Source organism: Dama dama, chromosome 14 (genome assembly GCF_033118175.1).
Source record: "Dama dama isolate Ldn47 chromosome 14, ASM3311817v1, whole genome shotgun sequence".
NCBI lineage: Eukaryota > Metazoa > Chordata > Mammalia > Artiodactyla > Cervidae > Dama > Dama dama.
This window is the reverse complement of record NC_083694.1, coordinates 5,706,538-5,719,305: the sequence shown is the minus strand read 5'-3', so window position 1 is coordinate 5,719,305 and position 12,768 is coordinate 5,706,538. Positions and strand designations below refer to the sequence as shown.

Here is a 12,768-nt window from a genome sequence, read left to right as displayed (position 1 = left end):
TCCTTGGAACCCTTGGACTGTAGCCTGCTAGGCTCCTCTTCCATGGAATTCTCCAGGCAAGAATACTGAGAGGTTAGCTGTTCCTTCTCCAAGGTATCTTCCTAACCCATGGATCAAACCCAGGTCTCCCGCATTGCAGGTGAATTCTTTAACATCTGAGCCAGTGTGTGGATCACAACAAACAGTGGAAAATTCTTCAAGAGATGGAAATACCAGACCACTTTGCCTTCCTCTGAGAAACCTGTAAGCAGGTCAAGAAGCAACAGTTAGAACTGGACATGGAACAACAGATAGCTTCAAATTTGGAAAGGGGTATATCAAGGTTGTACATTGTCACCTTATGTATTTAACTTCTATCCAGAGAAAGAAGAGAGCGAAAAATTGGCTTAAAACTCAGCATTCAGAAAACTAAGATCATGGCATCCGGTCCCATTACTTCATGGCAAATAGATGGGGAAACAATGGAAACAGTGACAGATTTTTGGGGGGCTCCAAAATCACTGCAGATGGTGATTGCAGCCATGAAACTAAAAGACGCTTGCTCCTTGGAAGGAAAGTTATGACCAACCTAAACAGCTTATTAAAAAACAGAGACATTACTTTGCCAACAAAGGTCCGTCTAGTCAAAGCTGTGATTTTTCCAGTAGTCATGTATGGATGTGAGAATTGGACTATAAAGAAAGCTGAGCAGTGAAGAATTGATGCTTTTGAACTGTGCTGCTGGAGAAGGCTCTTGAGAGTCCCTTGGACTTCATGGAGATCCAACCAGTCCATCCGAAAGGAAATCAGTCCTGAATATTCATTGGAAGGACTGATGCTGAAGCTGAAACTCCAATAATTTGGTCACCTGATGGGAAGAACTGACTCATTTGAAAAGACCCTGATGCTGGGAAGATTGAAGGTGGGCGGAGAAGGGGATGACAGAGGATGAGATGGTTGGATGGCATCACCGATTCAATGGACATGAGTTTGAGTAAACTCCTGGAGTGGGTGATGGGTAGGGAGGCCCATCGTGCTGCAGTCCATGGAGTTGCAAACCGTCAGACAAGACTGAGCGACTGAACTGAACTGAACTGATGCAAAGTACATCATGGAAAATGCCCAGCTGGATGAATCACAAGCTGGAATCAAGATTGCCAGGAGAAATATCGCCAGCCTCAGATATGTAGATGATACCACTCTAATGGCAGAAAGTGAAGAGGAACTCTTGATGAAGGTAAAAGAGGAGAGTGAAAAAGCTGCCTTTAAACTCAACATTCAAAAAGCTAAGATCATGGCATCTAGTCCTATCACATCAAGGCAATAGATGGGGAAAAAATAGAAAAAGTGGCAGATTTTACCATCTCGGGTTCCAAAATCACTGTGGATTCTGACTGCAGCCATGAAATTAAAAACCACTTGCTCCTTGGAAGAAAAGCTATGATAAACCTGGATAGCATATTAAAAAACAGGGACATCAGTTTCCAGACAAAGTATGTATAATCAAAGCTATGTTTTTTCCAGTAGTCATGTAAAGATGTGAGAGTTGGACCATCAAGAAGGCTGAGTGCCAAAGAATTGATGCTTTTGAATTATGGTGCTGGGGAAGACTCTTGAGAGTCCCTTGGACTGCAAGGAGATCAAACCAGTTAATCCTAAAGGAAATCAACCCTGAATATTCACTGGAAGGACTGATACTGAAACTGAAGCTCCAATACTCTGGCCACTTGATGCATAAAACAGCCAACTCACTGGAAAAGACCATGATGCTGGGGAAGATTAAGGGCAGGAAGAGAAGGGAGTGACAGAGGATGAGATTGCTGGATAGCGTCACCAACTCAATGGACATGAGTTTGAATAAACTCTGTGAGATAGATAGTGAAGGACAGGGAAGCCTAGTGTGCTGAGTTCATGGGGTCGTAAAGAGTCGGATGTGGCTTAGTGACTGAACAACAACAATTCTCTTTTTCCTAGGTACTAGGATCACCATAAAGCAACATAATAACTGAAAATAATGTACTTTGTTCTGTCTAAAACTGTTCTACGATTACTTCTCTAGTTAATTGTCTAGTTACATTTTAAAATGACTTGTTTAATACTTTCTTTGTATAGTGGAGCAAAACTTGCTACGCCAAAATGCCTTTGGCATTTGAAGTTATCTTTATTCAAGGCATATTTTGATGTGGCTATTTGAATTTACTCAGTGATGTAAATATAATCATGTAAAATATTTATGGGCTAGTTACCTGCCTGAATTAATTCATTTAATAAGTAATTCTGAAATGCTCAGTTATGCTAACCAACACAAAGATGAAAACCATACCATACGCTCTATTTCACAAGCTGGAAGAACTCTGAGACTAGTTGTATTATATATTAAAGCAAAACAATCAAACATAAGAACACAAAAATCTGGAAAATATTTCTAATATTTAATAAAATATTACTAAGCTAGTATGTCACTCTATTCAATTTGATCTGTGGTGGCTGGGATTGATGTTTTAAATCACAAAGGGTATATATTACTATGTAAGGTATACAGACACACGTAAATGCACGAGACACCAGTTTTAGACTTTAACTGAATATTGGCACTAAAACAAATATGAAAATATTTTAATTTTTCACAAACATTTTTAAAACATTTTAGATCTGAGTCTGAGCTGGTCGTTAAATGACTATATAGTAAACATCAGATATCTCTTATATAGAAAAATGTAACCCATGTAAACCAAAGAAAATATTAAAATTTTTTGCACTATATAAAGGAATTACTCTTGCATTGATACATATTCGGTATCAGTATTCTTGAATTACATCATTTCCCAAGGGCCTATGGGTGTCATTTCTTCAGTAAGACTATAATTCCTAGTGCCAAGCTAGAAATAACATTCCATTTTAATTTTTACTTTTAACATGACGTTTCTCCTCCTATAGTCCTGTCAGTTCAAATGCCTTCTAACTGGTTGGCTGTCATTTGCTCTCACTCTTCCTCAAAACCATTCTTCACCTTGAGGCTAAAATAATATTTTATTTATTTATTTTTAATTAATTTTAACATTACTTTACAATTTTGTGTTAGTTTCTACTGTATAGCAAAATTAATTGGCAAAAAAATTCTAAATCCTGTATCTTTCAATAATTTCCTATTATTCCTAAAATAAAGCACAGCTCATTAAAGGGCTCTTCAAAGCCATGAGAAGTCTGGCTTCTTATTTCCAATCAGCCTAGGTTGGACTTTCCCCTGGCTCTGCTCCAAGTGCTGCTTGGTTCCCGGAGGCTTGGTATTTGCTGCCCTCTTGTGGAATTCTCTGCTCATCTCTACACACACTCAGTCTCCTAGTAAAAGTGCGTGTGTGCTCAAGTTACCCAGCTGTGTCTGACTCTTTGTGATCCCGGGGATTGTAGCCCACCAGGCTCCTCTGTCCATGGGATTTCTCAGGCAAGAATACTGGAGTGGGTTGCCATTCCCTCCTCGAGGGGATCTTCCTGACCCAGGAACCTGCGTCTCCTGCGTTGAAGGCGGATTCTTTACCACTGTGCCACCTGGGATGCCCTTCTAGTTGAAGACTGAATACCACTTCCTCAGGGAGGCATTCCTTCACCCACTGGACTGGATCGCATGATTCTTCTATTTGCTTTCATTAGTTGCCAAACTTATAATCCTTCTAGTAAAATCTTTAAATGATTTGCTTAATACTTTCCTTGTAAAGTGGAGCAAAACTTGCCACTTCAAAATGTCTTTGGCGTTTGAAATGTTTGTTTTTTATTCAAGGCACATTTCAATGTGCCTATTTAAGTTGAATTTAGGTACTAGCACTTGTTCATAAAAATATGAAAACATTCATCATTTCCCAGATATAAAAAGTGTCTTGTTAGGTAAAACCTCAGCAAAATAAATTTAAATTTAAAAGTGAGGACCTGCTTTTCTTTCAGTTTGGAAACTTTTTAAGGGATCTTTGTGCCTGGAAGACTCACCTGAGTGCTTTTCCAAGATGTGTAAGGAAAGGTGCTTAGGCAGGTGGAAGAGGAATTTTAACAGGATCTAAGTTGACAAAGGGGGCTTCCCTGGTGGCTTGGGTCAATGCAAGAGACACAGGAGACACGGGTTCAATTCCTGGGTTTGGAAGATCCCCTGAGAAGGAAATGGCAACCCACTCTAGTATTCTTGCCTGGGAAATCCCATGGATGGAGGAGCCTGGTGGGCTGCAGTCCAAGGATTTCAAAAGAGTTAGAAAACGACTGAGAAACTAAATAACAACGACACCTTGATAAAGACCTTATCTGCTAATGTCTTCTGTGCTCTGAAATGGCCTTTAGGGGAGCAGGTGGGCCAGCTGCTAGGGATTCCAATAGTCTCTTCTGAGCAAAGCAGTGGAGAGGATCTGGCAACCTCTGGACTAGAGTTCACCCACAGGAAGTTTGCTGCTCTGTGGAGCTACTAAGAGCCCACAAAGGAAAACTCCCCAGGAGAGAGGCATGCATCTGGGTAAGGACCAGCTCAGGTCCTTCTGCAGAGACACCGCGTGCTGGCACAAAGCAAGGCTGAGTCTGGAAGTTCCTCTTGGTCCAGCCATCCCAGTACACGCCTCAGGGGCTCTCTCTAAGTGTTTGAGTGTTAACACTCTGCGTACTTCACTCTAGACTTTGTATGCCAAAGACGAATCACTTCCTGGGTGGGCATTTTGGGGCCCAAACAGCAAACAGGCGACTGTCACACTGGATAAAGGTACATTAAGCTATGTTGTCCAGTATTCAATCACAAAGCTATGTTTCAGATGCAACTCCAGGTGGAAGGGAATTCTCCCCAAACCTCCAGAACACCCTAACTCCTCTTCCACTCCCTACCCACACACACAAACACTACCAATTAATTAAGGAGACTCTCTTGTTTGCCTTTGGTCTTTGGGGACTAACTCTGGAGGGTCCTCAGACAATCCAGGGAGAAGAGAGCCCTGGTCAGTAAAGCTGTGTGTCCTAGTAAGCTGGGTGGGTAGAACCTCAAGTGATCAAGCTGAGCTTCTGAATAACAAATTCAGCCTTATTCCAGATGGGTCATATCAGCTATATTAGTAAGTTGTGGGCTAGAGCACTCTTAATTTTCATTTCATACTTGAATTCTATCCTGTTTTTATCTCTCATATAAGCACAGATTGAAGATTTTTCTAACATATTCCTTCACAGTTTTAAAAGCAAAAAATGTAAAACTCAAAAGGCCTCCCATCCAAACAGAATGCCAAGATAATCAAGTTAAAATGCCATGGCGCAAACCGCTACACAGAAATGCTAACATAAAATGCAGCACCGCCCTATATAAAGTAACAGCATACAGTAATCTTTATTCATCTAAAATATCCAGATACTAAGGAGATCACAAGATTTGATTGTCTCCTAGAAATAAATAAGTCAAAGAAATAATGCATCTAAATTATTGTCCCAATTTTCTAATTAATAAACTAACCATGATGTCTGCTTACACATTTTGGTGGCCACAGTATTTTAGAAACAGCAATTCAAGTTTGCTTAAAAGACACATTCTTGTGTTAAAAGACACATTCTACTAATAAGTAGAAACTGCCAGTTACTATCTGCCTATCACGTACTTCTCAGTAATCATCTCACTTAGTCCTTTCAACAGCCTTGCTTGGCAGGATGATGCAAAAGTTTGGATACATTCAGACTACCTAGATTCAAGTGAAGTTGATGTTAGACTTTGGAACTCTTCCCATTTAAATCCCAAGCTCCATCAATATCAGCTGAATGACTCTTAGGCTATCCCTCATGTTAAAATACTTCAGCATAAACAGGGTGATAGGTTCAGAGTCAGGTTTAAGATAAACTCCAGGTGCAGTTAATATTTAGCTTCACCCACCGGCGTGGCTCAGTTTTTGTTTTTTGTTTATTTATTTATTTTCATCAGAGAGTGTACATCCTAGAGTTGAAATGGCTTCTATTAGCTATATTTCTGTCAACACTGATAATAATAAACTAATTAGAACTGGCTCTTCTTTGAGGAAATGAATGATGGTCATTAAAACGCAAGAACTGGCTGAGATATTTTAGAGATATTGCTGAAATAAACTCTAGGTCCAAGATGGAATGGCTCCTGTCCCGGTGCCATTTCCGCAAACCAAAACTTAGATCACATTCCTGTCCCTGCAAATGTCCCACTCAACCAGAAATAGATTACATCAAGTCAGCCAATCCCCCAATGCCAAGCCAACTCTGGGCTCTGTAACTGTTTCTTTATTCATTCTCTATTTGTTTTTATTCCCTGTTTCTTATTCTTTAAGCTATAAAAGCTTCCTTCCTCCCATCCCATGGCTCAACAGGTAAAGAATCTACCTGCAATGCAGGAGATGCAGGAGATGTTGATTCAATCCCTGGTTCAGGAGGATCCCCTGGAGTAGGACATAGTGACCCACTCCAGTATTCTTGCCTGAAGAATCCCATGGACAGAAGGGCCTGGTGGGCTACAGTCCATGAGGTCACAAAGAGTCAGACATGACTGATGACTAAGCACAGCACAGCATCCCATTTTGCAGTTCTCTGGACCCTTGGGAATGGAGATTGCCCACTTTGTGAAGTGTTAACATTTGTTTGTATCAAATTGTATTAAATTGTCTTCTTTAATTTTATGGTTTTTCCCTCTAGTCATGTAAGGATGTGCGAGCTGGACCATCAAGAAGGCTGAGTGCCAAAGAACTGATGTTTTCAAATTGTGGTGCTGGAGGAGACACCTGTGAGTCCCTTGGACAGCAAGGAGATCAACCCAGTCAATCCTTTAGGAAATAGACCATGAATATTCATTGCTGCTGCTGCTAAGTCGTTTCAGCCGTGTCCGACTCTGTGCAACCCCATAGATGGCAGCCCATCAGGCTCCCCCATCCCTGGGATTCTCCAGGCAGGAACACTGGAGTGGGTTGCCATTTCCTTCTCCAATGCATGAAAGTGAAAAGTGAAAGTGAAGTCACTCAGTTGTGTCCGACTCTTCATGACCCCATGGACCGCAGCCTACCAGGCTCCTCCATCCAAGGGATTTTCCAGGCAAGAGTACTGGAGTGGGATGTCATTGGAAGGACTCATATTGAAGCTGAAGCTCCAATACTTTGGCCACCTGATAAAACAGTCGACTCATTGGAAAAGACCCTGATGCTGGGCAAGATTGAGGGCAAGAAGAGAAAGGGGCAGCAGATGATGAGGTGGTTAGATAGCATCACTGACTCAAGGAACATGAATCTGAGCAAACTCCTGCAAATAGTGGGGGACAGATGGCATGCTGCAGACCACAGGTTGCAAAGAGCAGGACATGACTTAGCGACTGAACAACAACAACAAATTCATTTTTAACATTATTCCCTCCTGCAAACTCAATGTTTAAGAATCTAGTTCCCTTGAAGATGGGGTCCTAGGCTTTTATCCTAAATAAATGGTCTGCTATCCACTCCCTGTGATTGCACTTCTGAGAGCTTGATGCTTACTATAAGAGTAACTGGATCCTCCCTCTGCAATTTGTCATCTGCCTCTAGGAAATTTCATGCAAAATGGTGGACAGAAAACTTGAAAGCTCAGAAAACTGGGAGTAGGAGGAAGAGAGAAAAGGGAAGCAGAGTTGAGACTGGTGTTAGCTTGCAGTAGATCAATAGTGATTGTTTAGAGGATCAGCACAGGACTCTTTATCATGATTGGTCTTGGAGATGAATCTGGGTAAGGAAGGAAGAAGAGCCCTCAGGTGACTAAGGACAGTAGGATCAGTGGACAGTAGATTTCAGTAAAACAGGACGTTTCAGAGTTGGGGATGTGAGAAGAAATGACATAGAAGATAAGAAGCAGTGCTCAGAGAGTTGAATGCAACTCAGAATATAGAGTGGAAACTATTGATTCTCCAATGACACGAGAATGGGTGACTAAAACCAGATATCCAAAGGACCATCTGCCTAGGATTTTTGAAATCATCAAGAATTATGGTAGAAGCAGGGCTGGCAAGAGTTACAGTGAATCAGGAACTGAAAGCTTCAAGAAGTGTGGAAGAGTGACCTCAAAGATGATAACTGACTGACTGACCAATAAAAGGAAACTACCGAGTCTACAATTCTGGTCATTTATCTACATAAATGGTATTCTATATACCATAGGGACATACTTATATCTGGTTCATTTTAAGTGATTAATTAGAGACTTTGCATCTCTCAGTAAAATGGGGATTCTCTTGACATAAAAATAATTCATTCAGAGCATATATCAAATCAATAGAAATTTCACTATGATACAAATAAAGTCACAGTAAGTTGAAAATTAAAATGGCATGCTTAATTAAAGACCCAGGACCCTCTCCTGCTAAAACTATAATTAGCTTTTGCCAAGCATGAAATAAAACACCATGACTTGACTTTATTCATTGACTATAAATCTCATCTTTCTGCATTAATTTTCTACCCTGTATTTCCTTTTACATTCTCTAGAGGGAAAAAAAATGCTTATATATAATATGTCATGTTTTAAGCATGTGTTATGCTGCTTTTAAATGTACTACTTACATAACTCAATGACTAGTGAGCTATATTCTAAACGATCTGCCCCATTACAGTGACTTCAGATAATGTATTACTCCTTCTGAACAGGAGGAGGTTCTGGGCAAGTTCATGGTAGATTTTCCAGGTGCTGGAGAGATTCTATACATACGTGATTTTTTATCTTCTGATACTGCAAGAAGAGTTAATTATTCTCCACATGCACTTTATAGGTGAGGGAAACTGAATTTCAGTGAGGTTAAGAAATACACTCAAAGTCACATTTAGTAATTTTCTGCAGGAACCTCTGGGATAGATGTCAGATGAAGTTTGTTGCTATATTGTTCCAAGCTCCACAGCTTTTCCACTCTGCCCCAGGGAGGTGATAATTAAATGGTTAACAATTACAGTAGCTAACATTTATTGGCGGAAGATCTCCTGGAAGAAGGCACGGCAACCCACTCCAGTATTCTTGCCTGGAGAACCCCTATGGACAGAGGAGCCTGGAGGGCTACAGTCCAAAAGGTCACAAAGAGTCAGACATGAGTGAAGCGACTTAGCACAACACACACAACATGGATTGGGGCTTCCCAGATGGCACAGTGGTAAAGAATCCGCCTGCCAATGCAGGAGATGCAAGAGACACAGGTTTGATCCCTGGGTCGGGACAGTCCCTGGGAAAGGAAATGACAACCCACTCCAGTATTCTTGCCTGGAAAATTCTAAGGACAGAGGAGCGCAGTAGGCTACAGCCCAAGCAGTCACAAAGAGTTGGACACAGCCGAGCACAACATTTACTGAGAAACTGAAAATGACCAGGCAGGTATATGTTGTTGAATCTCCAACAACCTTATGATTAAGACATCAAGATTTAGAGAAGGAAAGGAATTTACCTAAGATCATGTAATAAATAGTCAACCTAAGTGAGACACAAATCTCTACTCTCCTGAATTCTGACCTCCAACTGTAAACAGATAACTACCCTCAATACATGTTCTGCTATAATATGAAGGTATGAAGTGAGGGGAGAAAAAAATAAAGTTCAGGTTGTTTTATTTATTTTCTTAATTTGGCAGCTCACATACTTCCTTTAGACTTTTGCAAAACTCATAAAACTGAAATAACGATCTTTTAGATATTTAAGTGTTAAATGCTTTTAGAAAGAATCATTCCAAGTGATGCAGATGTTTCAATTTACTGGTGACTCTTTTTTAGAGGTAAATTGACTGTTTTTTTTTTCCTTTATTTTATGAACCATTTAAAAAAGTCTTTATTGAATTTGCTGTAATACAGAGATTGAACCCACAACCCCTGCATTGGAAGGTGAAGCCTTAACCACTAGACTGCCAGAAAAGTCCCTACTAGTGATTTTGATTTTGCTTACAGCATGAACTTTTATCTGGTTGGTATTGCACATTCTTACTCAAAGATTACCATAACAGGAATTCCTATCTGGGTGGGCTGAACTAACAAAAGGCGGTAAAACAGCGAGGATAAGCTTATGACTTAGCTCTTGACATGGGTAAATGAGCCTTGCAATCTTTTATTCCTGGTTGCTCAGTATGTAAATGCATACCTTTGGCCTCTGCTAGGCATAAAAGCAAAATTAGGACATGCACAAGAAAAAAATAATCATGACTGCTACTGCACACAATTTTGTTAGAATTTGTTAAACTGTATAAGAAAACAGATGTATTATTCTTTTTATTTTTAAAAGAATTGCTGACCTTGTATTAAAAATTAAATTTCACATAGGACACATTAGGTCCTAAATAATATCTGTTTTATGATCGAATGAATTTACATAACTTCAGTTTGTGCTTCATGCTCATTCCTTAGCGACAGAGTCAAGTATTTCACAGATGGTTAGCAGTAAGGCAGCGGAAGGGGCGGGCTGTCCAGACGTTTACCTGAACAGAGTCTGCACATTGACGATGGTTTTGGCATCCGCCATATAGTCTTCCTCGGCGCTCATGGTGCTTTCTTTGTCCACGACCACCATGTTGGCAGCAAAAGTCACTCCACACCTGAGTAAATCATCTAGGCTTTGATAAAAATCAACAGAGAAAAGTGAACTTTCAATAAATCTCAGTATTAGGATGGTGCTGAAACTCACCTACCCACTCCCCACTCTTATAGGCATAGAGGTTACTGTTATAGGTGGCTTGCACAGAGTGGACACTGAAAGATGTTGTAGGGACTAATACAATACAGTATTCTCCAGAGATATGAAATAAATTGCATTTGGGGGTTCTTTATGCTTCATTAGATCTCAATAACTTCAAAGCATATGCATTAAGGATTTTCTTTAATAATATTTATGAATTTTATAAATAAAGCCTGAAAACACCAATTTTGCAATCAAACAGAATGAGAGCATGTTAGAATTTTGTTTTTACAGTTAGCATATTATTTCAGAAACATGGCATTTGCATTTTTTTTTTTTAATCTCTGAGGCACTTCTGGTAAGAATAGAAATGAACATATATTAATTTAGATGGTCAAGCCTAACAAGGAAATATATTTATTAGAGATATTTATCTTTAAATGTCTATTTATCTGTGTGAAACTATGTTTTATAGATTGGTTCTACACAGCCAAAAGCATGTAAAATATATAAATATGATTTGCTTTCAAGCCTACCTTTTAGACACTTTTTGAGCAACTGATTAAATGAATTAAATTTGTTGGTTGCAGGAAACAATTGGTAAACTAAGACACAAGTTCCTATGAGTTACCATAGAGTCAGTCCTCTCCCCTATCACTGATAAAAAATTTACCTAGCACTGAATTTAAAAACAATGTTATAGCAAAAGCTGAATCAAGAAAACCCTTTCTCATTGCCTCTGCTTCACACAAATTTCAAAAATAGGACTGAATTGGAGAAGGGAGATTATACTTGAGTGAATGCAAGGGTATTCTAGGTTCAGAGTTGACTGAAGACAAATAAGAAGAATTGGGATAACTGATTTCTACATCTTCCAATTTAAAGTAAAAAGCGTAAAACTCAAAGAGCAGTAGCTCCTTTTAGATTCTTAAATGGAACAGATAATTCTCCTAAAGATTGTCTCAAACTGCATGATCCCTTGAATTAGCCATTTCACATTAGAGGGGATTATTTTCCTGTTACAGGAAGGCAAGAGGCAAGATTTCTTACTCTGTTAAATGGCGAGAGAGTATTACCAAAGCTTGGAGTCCAAGATCCCCAGAAATAGTCCAGAAAAAATATTTTGCTTGAATCAGGCACAGTGTTCTATAGCAGGGGTTTTATGATTAAAACTGTGGAAACAGAATGTTATCCCAAATAAATTTACTATGGTGAGAGGGTCCAGGACCATAATATCTAATCAATATGATGACCAAGTTTAAATCTCCAGGAATACTTCACTTGGGTGTTCCTTTTATCTAGGAAATTTATAATTATTCTTACATTTATTAAAATACTTTTTAAATGCAAGGAGAAGGTGAAAAGCAAATATGATCCCTTGGGGACCATAAAAATTATGCTAAATCTTATGACTTCACACCCTATTATTATAGTGTTAATTCACTTTTTCATATTTCAGCTCTTATGATCTTTATTTCCCCCACTAAACAAATTGTCTATATAGGAAAAGGAAAAGTTAATGTAATAGAAGGTAATCTTGATCAAAAAATGATACACAGAAGTTGTAATAAATGAATATTTCATTGTCAATAAATCAAGGAAGTTGAGACTTGACAAAAACACTTCACTATGAGAATATTTGTACTAAACAGTTACTACCTAGCCAAACCTGTACATATCAGTTAATTCCATACTCAAAATACTGGCTGTTGTAGTTTACACATAACATTGGCAAATGATTTTAGTAATTATTATAGAATATGAATTTAAATCTAAAGAAATTTATAGGATCTATAGATTATTAATACATTAGACTGGCATTTTTGAGTCACAGAAACTTTATTCTTCATGTTTTAACTTATTTGTATTCATTTAAAATTGTATTTTATTCTTTATCTTTTTAGTAGACTACCAATTTGGTTTTATAATTCTGTGTGTATCAGTTTCTTCCCATTATCTTATCTACAAAGACACTATTTTTAATTTAGCATGAGTGCTTTACACAGTTTGGCCACCAGATGGAGGCACAAGAAAAAAGTCAATATAGTTGAAAAAGTTACAGAGAATCTAACTGGCAATGTCTCTCTTTCTACCCTTCTCTAAGACTTCTTTTTTGAGGAGAACCAGAATGTAAAGCTATAAATATAGAGGAATGTTTGTGAAAGAGTTTTA

The 12,768-nt window shown here is 38.8% G+C and overlaps 1 protein-coding gene across 4 annotated transcripts in view; it reads right to left on the bottom strand.

Annotated features, from left to right (window-relative positions):
* KCNT2 (potassium sodium-activated channel subfamily T member 2) overlaps nucleotides 1-12,768 on the bottom strand; it is a 420,730-nt gene that overhangs the window by 80,395 nt on the left and 327,567 nt on the right. For all 4 annotated transcript variants that reach the window (XM_061160003.1, XM_061160005.1, XM_061160004.1 and 1 more), the window contains one exon: nucleotides 10,400-10,534. In XM_061160003.1, coding sequence (XP_061015986.1) covers nucleotides 10,400-10,534 — 135 coding nt within the window. The remainder of the gene's footprint in view (nucleotides 1-10,399; nucleotides 10,535-12,768) is intronic.